The sequence below is a fragment of the Haliotis rufescens genome, unplaced genomic scaffold, assembly GCF_023055435.1.
Source record: "Haliotis rufescens isolate VD_foot unplaced genomic scaffold, xgHalRufe1.0.p SCAF_4, whole genome shotgun sequence".
Lineage (NCBI taxonomy): Eukaryota > Metazoa > Mollusca > Gastropoda > Lepetellida > Haliotidae > Haliotis > Haliotis rufescens.
The window spans coordinates 64577424-64591949 of record NW_025964112.1 but is presented as its reverse complement, the minus strand read 5'-3'; the positions used below and the strand labels follow the sequence as shown (position 1 = coordinate 64591949).

At 44.6% G+C, this 14526-nt stretch overlaps 1 protein-coding gene across 1 annotated transcript in view; it reads right to left on the bottom strand.

Moving 5' to 3' along the window:
- Positions 1 to 8497: 8497 nt before the first annotated feature.
- LOC124129714 overlaps positions 8498 to 14526 on the bottom strand; it is a 73562-nt gene continuing 67533 nt past the window's right edge. Inside the window, exons 28-31 of the mRNA XM_048382380.1 lie at positions 13063 to 13245; positions 12298 to 12486; positions 11120 to 11299; positions 8498 to 10152 (exon numbers count right to left, since the gene is read on the bottom strand). Of these exons, the coding sequence (XP_048238337.1) occupies positions 9893 to 10152; positions 11120 to 11299; positions 12298 to 12486; positions 13063 to 13245 (812 nt within the window). The 3' untranslated portion in view covers positions 8498 to 9892. The remainder of the gene's footprint in view (positions 10153 to 11119; positions 11300 to 12297; positions 12487 to 13062; positions 13246 to 14526) is intronic.

The following is a 14526-nucleotide window of genomic DNA, read 5'->3' as shown; positions in this document are numbered from 1 at the left end:
TAAAAGAAAGCTTAAACGTAACAGACAAGCTTATACGTAATATTCGCTTTAATACGTAACATGCAAGCATATAAGTAGTGCAAGGTCACATGCAACGTAAAATCAAATTTATGAGTGAGTGAAAAACTTAACGCCGCATCGACATAATTTCAACGAAGTAGCGACACAAGCTAATTGATAAAATACATGTTCATATGTCGTTCCTTATTTCATTCAGTGTAAAGGACAGTCTATCCTGATAAATTATGTACATATGACAATTGCTATCTATATTTCATTTAGTATTCACTCTATATTACGTACAGAATACATTTATTGCAAGAAATGCAGTATGCTGATGAGAACAATATTAACACTCTAAATGCTAATTGGTATCTTACTTATACAGCAGATCACGCACTTAACACACATAGAACGTGGTAGAGTTTCCAGGGATGAAAGTTCTTAAAGCCTGTTCGTTCTGAAAGTATATTCTTTGGTATTTTAGAGGGGGAAATGTTTCTTTCAAAATATGTTGGTAGTTGCTTAAAATGGCCAGTGACATGAAGTATAATAATGTTTAATCGACTGTGATGTGGTCGGTTTATAAATAATTCGTCTTGAGTGAGTGAGGAGTGAGTGAGTGAGTGAGTCGGTGGGTGGATGGGTGGGTTGGTTTGAGTGAGTGAGTGAGTGAGTGAGTGAGTGAGTGAGTGAGTGAGTGAGTGAGTTGGGCTTAATGCTACTGGGAACAGTATTCCAGTTACATCACGACGTGTCAGCGTTATGTGGGAGGAGTGAGTGAGTGAGTGAGTTGGGTTTAACGCTACTTTTAACAATATTCCAGTTATATCACGGCGTGTCAGCTTAATGTGGGAGGAAAGCCCGAAGTGATGCAGATCTCAGACGTTTACCACTTCTGTGAAACCCACGAGCACGGGTATGGTGCTGACAAACCTTGAAACATAATCGGGGCGAACCAGGATTCGAACCCACAATCAAAGGTTTCTGGTGTTCCCTTATGTGGGAGGAAAACCCGAAGTTATACATTTTCTAGACGTTTACCACTTTGGTGAAACCCACGAGCACGGGTATGGTGCTGACAAACCTAGAAACATAATCAGCGATAATCAGGATTCGAACCCACACGTTTTTTTGGCATACACATCTCTGTACAGCGAATTTCGGCGCTCTAGACGAATGGCCGACCCATACCACCTGGTCGCCTTGAGAGTTCCACACAAAGAGTATGTCCGAAAATATATTGTCCCAAAGGACTAATGCAAACAGGCTGTCATCGAGGTAGGCGGGACGGAGTGTGCACATTTACAACAAGAATATTGTGCAGGGCAAAAGAAAGTATACACCCATGTTTGATGATGGATCAATATTTATCCAACAAGAAATGGTTATTCGATGACATGTTTTGATACGGTACCATGTTTGAGTTTTGGACTGTAAGTCCAAGTGTTTCTGATTTTCGGCGACTGTTTTCAACCTAGCAACGTTTTGATAACGTTTGTATGTTTTTGGTCAAATCGAAGTTTCAAAGGTATACTTTCTTTTGCCCGGCAGTTTACGTAATATCGTGTTATCAAATCTATGTTAATGATGCGAAGGGGAGATAGCACGTAGCACACATGTTACCTACATTAAACACTTGATCATATATACATGTACAACCAAATGATATTATTGAAAACCGTCGACTACCTTGGAATCGTGTCAGGCAGGTTGCTCTACCTGTACTCAACATGGGGCAATAGGTTAGGCTACTGGTTGACGCGGTTGTTGGGTTCGATTCCCACATGGGTACAATGGGCCAATTCGTTGTGTCCCCTGTCGTAATTAGGCTGGAATATTGCTACACACGTTGTAAAACCCAACTTATGAATGTTCAGTGATGAATAGCCGGCAGATAGACCATATAAGGACAGATTTGTTTGTTTCTTTGATGTTTAACGCCGCACTCAGCAATATTCCAGCTATATGACGGCGGTCTGTACATAATTGAGTCTGCGCCAGAACATCCAGTGATTGACATCATGAGCATCGATCTACGCAATTGGGATACGATGACATGCATCAACCAGGTCAGCGAGCCTGACCACCCGATCCCGTTAGTCGTCTATTACAACAAGCATAGTCGCCTTTTACGGCACGCATGTGTTGCTCAAGACCTATTCTACGCCGGATCTTCACGGGTCCTATAATGGCAGAAGAAAGGAAAGCTATGGTAATACAGCATTCTGTTTATACCGAGGAGACATATAAAAAAGACAGCTTGTCTCCAGCGTTGTAACATGTGGAACAAGGCTTTCTAGTCATGAAAATTAATAAATTCAATTTACACTTAAATTGAATTTACGTGCCATACGAACATGCGAATTTTGATTTATATGTCCTGAGGTTCACACAGAAAGACTTAACCAAAAGGCATTAAAATGGTTTATTATTCAACAAGACTTTAACAAGTTCTAGTCTTGGCTGTCCACAATGGAACTCCACAGCTGCTATGACGTCATTGCGAATGACGGAATGGGTTACGGCTAGAGCTTTCTTCATGCTTGGAAACAGATGGAAGTCTGACAGAGCCAGATCAGGAGAAAAAGCGGGGTGCTGAAGGAGTTCAAAGCCACACTCGGTGATTCTAGCCTTGGAAATGAATGATTTGTGCACTGGCGCATTGTCCTGGTCGAAGAGCACACATTTTCTCAGCTTCCTACGTCTCTTAGTCTTCTTTTTATCCCGTATTCAAAGGGGACAAGTGACAATATTCAGATGTTAGAGGACGCGTGACAATATCCAGGTGTAAGAGGACACGTGACAATATTCAGGTGTAAGAGTACACGTGACAATATTCAGGTGTAAGGGGACACGTGACAATATCCAGGTGTAAGAGGACACGTGACAATATCCAGGTGTAAGAGGACACGTGACAATATTCAGGTGTAAGGAGGCATTTGACAATATCCATGTGTGAGAAAACGTGATGATATCCAGGTGTAAGGGGACACGTGACAATATTCAGGTGTAAGAGGACACGTGACAATATTCAGGTGGAAGGGGACACGTGACAATATTCAGGTGTAAGGGGACACGTGACAATATCCAGGTGTAAGGGGACACGTGACAATATCCAGGTGTAAGAGGACACGTAACAATATTCAGGTGTTAGGGGGCATTTGACAATATCCATGTGTGAGAAAACGTGATAATATCCAGGTGTAAGGGGACACGTGACAATATTCAGGTGTAAGAGGACACGTGACAATATTCAGGTGTAAGGGGTTGTGTGACGATATGCCAGTTTTGATTGTATTGGTAACAGCTGCTTTACAAATTCGGCTGCCATGTGTAAAACTGTCCATATATGTATATATATACATATCGATTGCGTGGCCATGGTTTTGTCAGTTAAAGACGCACTGACCGAAGGTAACGAGGGTCATATGACACAAGAAATACAAGGTAACCAAGAATTAGACTATGGTACCATACAAGAGGAAACGAAGACGTGATTCACACCGTCGTAATGCATACATCATTATTAACATAATGTAGACATCAGTGTTAACGTAAAATAGGCATCATTGTTGACGTAAAATAGGCATCACTGTTGACGTAAAATAGGCATCATTGTTAACGTAAAATGGGCATCATTGTTAACGTAAAATAGGCATCATTGTTAACGTAAAATAGGCATCATTGTTAACTTGAAATAGGCATCATTGTTGACGTAAAATAGGCATCACTGTTGACGTAAAATAGGCATCATTGTTAACGTAAAATGGGCATCATTGTTAACTTAAAATAGGCATCATTGTTAACTTAAAATAGGCATCATTGTTGACGTAAAATAGGCATCATTGTTGACGTAATACAGACATCGTTGTTAACGTAATATAGGCATCGGTGTTGATTTAGTATAGACATCGTTACTGACGTAACGAAGGCAACGTTGTTGGCGTAATGAAGACAATCGTTGTTGACGTAATACATAAATCGTTGTTGATGTAATACATAAATCGTTGTTGACGTCATAAAGACACAGTTGACGTGAAATGTTTGTGACGTCAAGGTAGATGAGGACGTCACACGAGGGCGCCGTTAGCCTTTTGACACGGCTCTCTTGATAAAGAACATTTCTCTTCTCTACTATTTATGATAGCGGATGGTAAAGAAAGTAATGCAATATTTTACTTCCCTCGTTCTCCCATACACACGTATTTACTATCTCGATTTATTACTTGCCCGTGAAGAGATCACCCGTTTAATAAACATACAGCTGTATTACACATTGTGTAATACCAAAACGCGTGCTTCTGTACTCTCGGAACACGTTTCACGAACAAATATTGAAAGCTCTCAACATCCCTTGGCTTATTCAACGATATTGCGTGTGGAGTTGATAGATCACTGAGAGGAGCTTATGCACACTCGATGACCCCAGCAACCTTGTTGCTAGGCTGACGTCACATGGCATTGTTTCGCCGATGGATCTTGCAACAAAATTCCACAAATTACGTCATCGGGTATTGTGACGTTATTGTAAACTTTGAGGTGCAAGGCCCGTTCCACAAGGCGATCTATTGTAGCGCAACGACAGTCGTAAGTCTTAGTTAAAGTATGTGAGTTGCGATAGTCTTAGCCCTACGATAATTTTGTGAATTCTAAAGGTGGACCGTTGTATGGTATTAAATTCCTACGTTTCAACTTTTGACGTGTTTGAAGAATTATTCTGTTAAACTCAATTGGAATATGCCGTGGATCGTGTAGGTGTCAGCCTATTCATACTCAATATATAATTCAAAAAACGTTATAAATGGCAAGTAATAAATAAAATACTAAAGTCGCTCCCGTGTAAAACCAATTTTATGAAACTCGTGAATAGTTGTGGTATCTGACTCGTTTTCGCTCGTCAGATACCACAACTATTCACTCGTTTCATAAAATTGGTATTACACGGGAGCTCGTTTAGTATTCTATATGTATTAGCCATATGGTTTAGAATAAGCGAGGTTGTGAAGCTTTATGAAGCACAACGGATGCACGCGATTTTGTGTGCCCTTCATTCTTGTTGACGTAACACAGATTCCACTGTTGTCACACAGCTAACTACAAAGTGTAATTTAAGAATTGACAACAATATTTGTTGTGTCTATGAAAGTATAAAACGTCATCCCCAGTGCGCATACTGTGTAATGTAAAAACATATTGACGTCAATTCTTATGAATAAATACGTCAACAATAATAACTTCACAGATTGGTTAGTTATTCATTATCACACAAAAACTGTGAAGAACAATGCAAAATCAGTTACATTATTCAGAGCATTGCTGCAACAGTGGGCGCCATTCTGGGCTGCTTGGGAACACAATTTGGACACTCGTTTCCTTAAATGAACATGATCCACACAACCATACAATAATCTTAAGTACAATGTTGTTGCTTATCTCCAGGTCATCCTACTCTACCTCCCCACTCAAACAATGTAACCAAAAAAGGAGGCCACCCATTCTCCCGCCTCATAATATATTATTACGCTCCGGGAAGAATGAACGAATGTTCTTTTTCATAAAAAAATTCTTCGCTGTATTTTATCGGGAATATATTCGATCAAGGGCAGAAACGTTTCTATCGGGTTTTACGTCTTACAGGCTATCACTTCTGGTGCAGCAACGAACAAAGTTAACATAAAATTAAAATTCTTAACCACTTCAGGTCAAGTCGTGTATATTTGGTTCGAGAATCTGTCATTGTTCCCAGATTCTCTCTATGTATGGACCCCTACCATGACCTCACAGAAAGTCCTTGAATTTGGAAAGTCCTTAAAGTGAATTAAGGACTTTTTGACACAGCTTGTCCATCGGCTTTAGTTCTTTGACCGTGGGACGCCAATGTCTTCTTATGATACATTTTACAATTTGAAAACAACAGTGTTGTGTTGTAAGTAGTGTATATGCCGAGTAGCTGTAGCGTTGCCCAAATACCCAGGTTGTCGTCGTGCATGCGGTAGTTTGTCCCGCATCCCAGGCCGTCGTCGTCCATTATGTAGTTTGTCCCGCATCCCAGATCGTCGCCGTGCATGCTGAAGTTTGTCCCGCATCCCAGGTCGTCATCGTACATACTGTAGTTTGTCCCGCATCCCAGGTCGTCATCGTATATGCTGTAATGTCCCGTATCCCAGGTCGTCGTCGTGCATGCTGTAGTTTGTCCCGCATCCCAGGTCGTCGTCGTGCATGCTGTAGTTGTCCCGCATCCCAGGTCGTCGTCGTGCATGCTGTAGTTTGTCTCGCGTCCCAGGCCGTCGTCGTGCATGTTGTAGTTTGTCCCGCATCCCAAGTCGTCTCAGTGCATGCTGTAGTGTGTCTCGCATCCCAGGTCGTCTCAGTGCATGCTGTAGTTTGTCCCGCATCCCAGGTCGTCTCAGTGCATGCTGTAGTTTGTCCCGTATCCCAGGTCGTCGTCGTGCATGCTGTAGTTTGTCCCGCATCCCAGGTCGTCGTCGTGCATGCTGTAGTTTGCCCGGCATCCCAGGTCGTCGTCGTGCATGCTGTAGTTTGTCCCGCATCCCAGGTCGTCGTCGTGCATGCTGTAGTTGTCCCGCATCCCAGGTCGTCTCAGTGCATGCTGTAGTTTGTCCCGCATCCCAGGTCGTCTCAGTGCATGCTGTAGTTGTCCCGCATCCCAGGTCGTCTCAGTGCATGCTGTAGTTTGTCCCGCATCCCAGGTCGCCTCAGTGCATGCTGTAGTTTGTCCCGTATCCCAGGCCGTCGTCGTGCATGCTGTAGTTTGTCCCGCATCCCAGGTCGTCTCAGTGCATGCTGTAGTTTGTCCCGCATCCCAGGTCGTCTCAGTGCATGCTGTAGTTTGTCCCGTATCCCAGGTCGTCGTCGTGCATGCTGTAGTTTGTCCCGCATCCCAGGTCGTCTCAGTGCATGCTGTAGTTTGCCCGGCATCCCAGGTCGTCGTCGTGCATGCTGTAGTTTGTCCCGCATCCCAGGTCGTCGTCGTGCATGCTGTAGTTGTCCCGCATCCCAGGTCGTCGTCGTGCATGCTGTAGTTTGTCTCGCGTCCCAGGTTGTCGTCGTGCATGTTGTAGTTTGTCCCGCATCCCAAGTCGTCTCAGTGCATGCTGTAGTGTGTCTCGCATCCCAGGTCGTCTCAGTGCATGCTGTAGTTTGTCCCGCATCCCAGGTCGTCTCAGTGCATGCTGTAGTTTGTCCCGTATCCCAGGTCGTCGTCGTGCATGCTGTAGTTTGTCCCGCATCCCAGGTCGTCGTCGTGCATGCTGTAGTTTGCCCGGCATCCCAGGTCGTCGTCGTGCATGCTGTAGTTTGTCCCGCATCCCAGGTCGTCGTCGTGCATGCATCTGTGGGAGTGGGGCTGTTTACTTATGTATACATGCAGAGACAGCTGGGATACCAGCCGACGCTGGAAGACACTATATATCAGTCCTTCCAGGAGGTGAAACAAATGGGCTTCAACGGCGCGTCATTATTATTACATGTTAATAGCGATGTGTATGCATGTGTATGCCTGATTGAACTAGTCCGGATTAATGCCGATTTTAGTGCCGGTCCGCTGAAATACCAAGCCGCAGTTTAACATGAATATCCCACTCAGACACAGTATACTGACTCCGAGCCGACCAGTCCTTGTTTTAGCCCCTTAATGCCGAGCGCGAGGCAGGGTAACAACAAGTACCATCGTTTATGATGCGGCCAGGGGTCGATAGGGGATCGAACCGCCGACCTTCCGCTTTTCGGACAGACGCTCAATCTACTGCACCATGGAGGCGGTCAGTTCATCCCGGACGTGTTGTGTAGCCACGGTAACTGATATGGACACAGGTACTATGGTGACTAGTTAGGTGTGTGTGTGGAGGGTGTGTGTGGGATGGGGAGGAGTGTGTGGGAGAGGGGGGTGGCTACACGAAGCGTGACCCTTACACTACACTACACTGCACTACACGACACGACACGACACGACACGACACGACACGACACGACACGACACGACACTACAAGGCGACAATCCTTGTCGTAAGAGGCGACTAATGGGATCGGGTGGTCAGGCTCGCTGACTTGGTTGATGCATGTCGTCGTATCCCAATTGCGTGGATCGATGGTCATAATGTGAATCACTGGATTGTCTGGTTCAGACTCGATTATTTACAGACCGCCGTCACATAGCTGGAATACTGCCGAGTGCGACGTTAAACCACACCACACCACACCACACCACACCACACCACACCACACATGGAGGACGGGCAAGGTACAACCAAGACTTATCTGCTTTTCCCAGTTCACCAGGAATTAGTCATTATTGTAGAGACGCCGGCAGATCACCACGACATAACTATGTGGACATCGGATGTTGGTGATATTATCACAAGCTGTGCGCGCGTAATGACAGGATCTCATCTCACAAATCAACCTCTGTCATATCATTTTCATGCTGGGAACAGCCTCAATTTGTTTTCAAACAACAACAAAATCACACTGAGAATTCACATTTTATCAACGTGTATAATAAATAACAAGTAACAATATATTAAATTAAAAGCGTTGATCACTAAGGCTACATTGTACGTTCAACCGAGTTCAGAGGACACCTGTTTGTAATACATGAGACGGGGGCCTGGGGAGATCCAGTGTAGAATAGGTCTTCAGCAACCCATTCTTGCCATAAAAGGCGACTATGCTTGTCGTAAGAGGCGACTAACGGGATCAGGTTGTCAGGCTCGCTGACTTAGTTAATGCATGTCATCGTATCCCAATTGCGTACAGAGAGGTCATAATGTCAGTCACTGGATTATCTGCTTCAGACTCGATTTGTTTACAGACCGAGGTCATATAGCTTGAATATTGTTGAGTGCGGCGTTAAACAACAAACAAAGCATGAGATGGGGGTGATGCCATCTCCAGGTGGATGCAAGTAGTGTGTATGTTGCGCCATTGTCATATAAAGATATCACATCAGCAGCAAAAACAGTTGCGTTTTCCACCATGTCTTCATAAACAAACACACTGGAGGAACCACACGGTGTCGTTCAGTGTTTGTTCCGCCAGTTTATATTTTAACAAAGATATGCCTACATTATTTTTCGTGACTGAGAATGAGACACCGGTAATGTGTATCGTATCGTATTGGATGAACGTGAGTGAATGATTGCATATTGTCTAGCGCCGCAGTCATCAAACTACTCCAGCTATATGACGGCGACTTGTCAAAAATCAAGCATGGACCAGACAAATTAGTGAGTGGGGTATGAGGAAAACCACCCAAGCCTCGATTACGTATGATCAGCCGTGTCGAGGCAGTGTATATTTTAACTGACAGAGACACCGACAGTGAATGTCTTAACTGGGAGAAGCGTCTCGAGGCCGACAGCATATATTGCAACTGAAAAAGACGCTGAGAGACACTTGGGAGTGTATTCTGAAGCGACTGATTCACAGCCCACATGTCACCTGTTGACGAGTCTCGCCACACCTGTACTAAGTTAGCGCGATCAGGTTGCTACATGCGACTAGGGCAATATTATTAACACGTCTGCATAATGAGCATTCGATCTAACCCGACTTCTGTCCTCATATATTACTGTAACATTGGATGACCAGACACTACCGAACTAGCAGCTTTTCGTTAATGAAAACGGTTTTGATCTCTGAAAAGCGACTGTCCATTAGAGTTTCTAATAACAATTAACCCAATGAGTGATATCTAATCCATTCTCTGTTGTGGAATGTGCTTATCATGTCTGCATCACAGAGGAGACGTAAATCGCCCAACGTGTGACCCCTAGTGCCCCCTGGAGTAAGGTCGAGATCATCCTTCAGGAGGAGATAATCGCTGTTCACAGGGTATGGCCTTTCTACGCTGGACACCTCCCCGCGGGATCTAGCAGGTGTCTCTCAGGTTGTAACTGTCCCACCCGGTGTTAGCTTCAAAGATCGAAGACGCCATCGTGTCGACGTACAATTGACAGTTATCGGTGAGGGTAGGGTCGTTGTGGTAGTTGTAGTAGCGACATGCTGGGTTCTGGAGGCAGATGACGCCGCATCCCAGACGGCTCCGTGATGAGGTTTGCACCACGTCTCCAACAATCCTGTGATCTCTCCTGCTGAGACACACGCTTGTCTCACGCTTGCGGGACGACGCTGCAACAATGGTAATATGAGATAACATGCATTTTACAATGGTAATATGAGATAACATGCATTTTACAATGGTAATATGAGAAAGTATGTATGTTACTATGGTAATATGAGATAACATACCTTCTACAATGGTAATATGAGAAAGTATGCATTCTACAATGGTAATATGAGATAACATGCATTATACAATGGTAATATGAGAAAGTATGTATGTTACAATAGTAATATGAAATAACATGCATTTTACAATGGTAATATGAGATAACATGCATTCTACAATGGTAACATGAGATAACATGCATTCTACAATGGTATTATGAGATAACATGCATTCTACAATGGTAATATGAGATAGCATGTATTCTACAATGCTAATATGAAATAACATGCATTCTACAATGGTAATATGAGATAACATGCATTCTACAATGGTAATATGAGAAAACATACATTCTACAATGGTAATATGAAATAACATGTATTCTACAATGGTAATATGAAACAACATGCATTCTACTATGGTAATATGATATAGCGTACATTATACAATGGTAACATGAGAAAATATCCATTCTACAATGGTGATATGAGACAGCATGCGTCTAAAGCGTCCATCTCAGACAACGAAGTGTCGGACACAATCTTGGTGAAACGTCGCTTCGAACCGTTATGACACGTGAACGTAATAAAGATGGAGGACCCGGAGAGCACGTTTATGGTTGTGACAGACCAAGGATCATAATCAGGCCGAATACTGGATTCGAACCAACGACTTGCAGAGCCTGGCATCTGGCACGCAGATAAACCGAGCCTTATGTCAGTGCTTCCGTGTCACCACAATTCAAAAATAAGAAGAAAACCACCCTTTTATATTTCTGGAAGAAATTGCTTTGACGCAGCCACCAATTCGTATTCCGTCGGGTCTTAGAAATGCCTCCTATTTTACAATAATGCCTGCAAGGCTTACCTGAGAACACACACTTCACGGTGACGTCAGACCATGTGTTATCGGGGCCACACGTGGAGTTGACCTCTGATGATCCATCGTCAAAGGAGAAGTCGGACTTACAGGTGTAGCGCACCGAGAAGGCGTCTAGGTACTCGTACGTTGCCCCCGGGAGATATGGAGCCCCGGGACACCGGTAAACTGGGGATACATGAGACCCTTGGTCATCATCAACAAGCACTGTGTCATCATCAGCAAGTACTCAGTCATCATCAACAAGCACTCTGTCGTCATCAACAAGCACTGTGTCATCATCAGCAAGTACTCAGTCATCATCAACAAGCACTCTGTCGTCATCAACAAGTACTTGGTCACCATCATAAAGTACTTGTTCACAATCAATAAGTACTCAATCACCATCAATAAGTTACTTGGTCATACTCAACAAGCACTCAGTCACCATCACCAAGTACTCAGCCACCATCGCCAAGTACTCGGTCACCATCACCAAGCATCCAGTCACCATCACCAAGCATCCAGTCACCATCAACAAGCATCCAGTCACCATCAACAAGCATCCAGTCAACATCACCAAGCATCCAGTCACCATCACCAAGTACTCAGCCACCATCGCCAAGTACTCGGTCACCATCACCAAGCATCCAGTCACCATCACAAAGTACTCAGCCACCATCGCAAAGTACTCGGTCACCATCACCAAGCATCCAGTCAACATCACCAAGCATCCAGTCACCATCACCAAGTACTCGGTCACCATCACCAAGCATCCAGTCACCATCACCAAGCACTCGGTCAGCATCACCCAGCATCCAGTCACCATCACCAAGTACTCGGTCACCATCACCAAGTATCCAGTCACCATCACCAAGCATCCAGTCACCATCACCAAGCATCCAGTCAACATCACCAAGCTCTCGGTCACCATCACCAAGTACTCGGCCACCATCACCATGCACATTCAGTATACGAAAGTACCTCAATAGACAATGCCCACTAAGCGTCATCACCATGTCAGTAGAAAAAATATCCCAAACCAACAACGCAAACATATCACTCAGTCAGATGTATTATGACTTAAATGGTCCAGAAAAGATCACTTTTCCTTACACCGGCATATAAAACCTTGTACATCCAAGACAGATATCCCGCGGGTACCTTTTCTTACAGACCCTACTCACATTGACAGCCTGAAGAGGGTTCTGACCACCGTCCATCCTGGTCACACCCAGACGTCTTTACGGTGCTGTTGTCGGAGAACATGGAGCTGGGCCGGCACTTGTAGGTGATCACGACGCCGTAAACAACGCCGGCGACGCTCTCAAGTACGTCGGCGTTCTCCAAGACAGGCACAGCGTCGCATGGACGGGCTGCAGGGAGCGGTCAGCTACGTTAGTGGTGTAATCAAATACTCACGACAGTGAGTTTGTGTTTAGGTGCTGTCAAAATCTTTTATTTTACAAACACCATTATGGAAGATATCAACATAAGACATTGGGGGGAAAACATGAAAATGTGTTGTTCGGTATGTATCCATTTTGTAGGGCAATGTTTCAAATGAGAAAGAGATTCAGTTATTTTGTAGCTATCTGCGGAGATCAGTTCCACATGCCCTACATATAGGTGAAGGTATATTTGTAATATAAAGTGGGCGTAGGAAGAGAATAACCAGCCTAGATTTTCTGCCGAAACAGATTCCACTTGGCGTAAAGGGCAAATAGCTGTAGAAATTATATGAACGGACCATTGAAAATCATTGATGACACCAGGTGTTCGCGAAAAGGGTAAGCAAGTCCTGTCCTGCCGCTAGCACCCGTCATTAATTTTAAAAGGTATTAATTTTATTTCCTGATGCAGCACAACAAGTGATAGATGAACCAGACAATCAAAGGACACGAGAGTACCATTACTGATTGTGTTGAAACTAAGAAGAAACGGCATCTCACGTGTACAGTCATCCGGCGTCACGCTCCACGTCTTGGAGTCGCTGCACGTCGTAGTCTGCGTCGTCAGCCCCATGTTGTTGACGTAACCAGGGTCGCAGGTGTAGGTGATGACGGTGCCATACACGGTGTCGTTGCCGTCTCGCGTGGCATTCAGGGGGTCCGTAGGTGCCGGGCAGTGTTTCACTGATACATTCAGAGCACGGTTAATATTGTTGGGTCAATACATGACAGGAAGTGGTCACATCATGACAGGAAGTGGTCACATCATGACAGGAATTGGTCACATCGTGACAGGAAGTGGTCACATCATGACAGGAAGTGGTGGTCACATCAGTGCCATTTGTGCATTCCTGCTATTATTATTCAAGATGTGAGTGAGTGAGTTATGCTACCCGCCCACTTTCGCGATGTTGACCGCGATATATGACGATGTGTGAAATTTCGTACTGGGTATAAATTAATGTGTGTGAGTACACACGACACTAGCACGATTTCGTACGGGCACACCACGAGCTTACAACGAATATAACACGAGTTTTGTACGATGTCATTACGAAATGTTACGATGTTGGCTCGATATAGACTAGTTTCGTTACGAGCTTACTGCGACATTAACACGGGTTTATCACGATGTCAACACGACGAAACAAACCGCAACCAGAATAGGACCGACTTTTGTCTTATTGTAAATTATCAGTATGATTATCGTCCATTCAATCATATCTTATTTTCAGAGCTTCGGATGGTGGCGTCTTTGCGTGGACGATGTTGTGGGCAGCGCTGGAGAACAACAACCTTGGTGTGCCCCCTCCCACACCATTTCCCAGACACGACCAACTTCTGCCATACCCCACAGTGGTAGGCGACGCCTTCGCCATGCAATCATGACTTATGAAGCTATACCCCAGAGGTCGTTGTCAAGGAAACAACGCCTCTACAACTACAGGCTGCCACTTGCACGACGCATTATGGAGGATTCTGGCATCCTTGTACATCTGTATGATAAATATTCTTAATCTACTTGGATCTAATCACTGTGTGGCATTTCTTGCAATAGTTCACATTTATTATATTTTGCATGAGAATATTTTAGTCACTACTTTTTCACTACAAGTTTCACTTGACATGAGTTCAGATTCAGATTCAGATTCGTCCTGAGGGACTGTGGCTTGTCCTCGCCCTTGTCTTGGGCCTGGCTCTGTGTGGGTGTGGTTGTGGGTGACCTCTCCAAACTGGGATTGAGGGCTGGGGACATGTCCTCGGCCTGGTTTTGTCCTTGGTCTGTGTGAGTGTGGTTGTGGGTGACTTCTCCAAACTGAGATTGAGGGCTAAGGAGACTTGTCCTCGGCCTGGTCTTGGGCCTGGCTCTGTGTAGGTGTGGTTGTGGGTGACCTCTCCAAACTGGGATTTATGGGTGAGGCTTGTCCTCGGCCTTGTCTTGGGCCTGGCTCTGTGTAGGTGTGG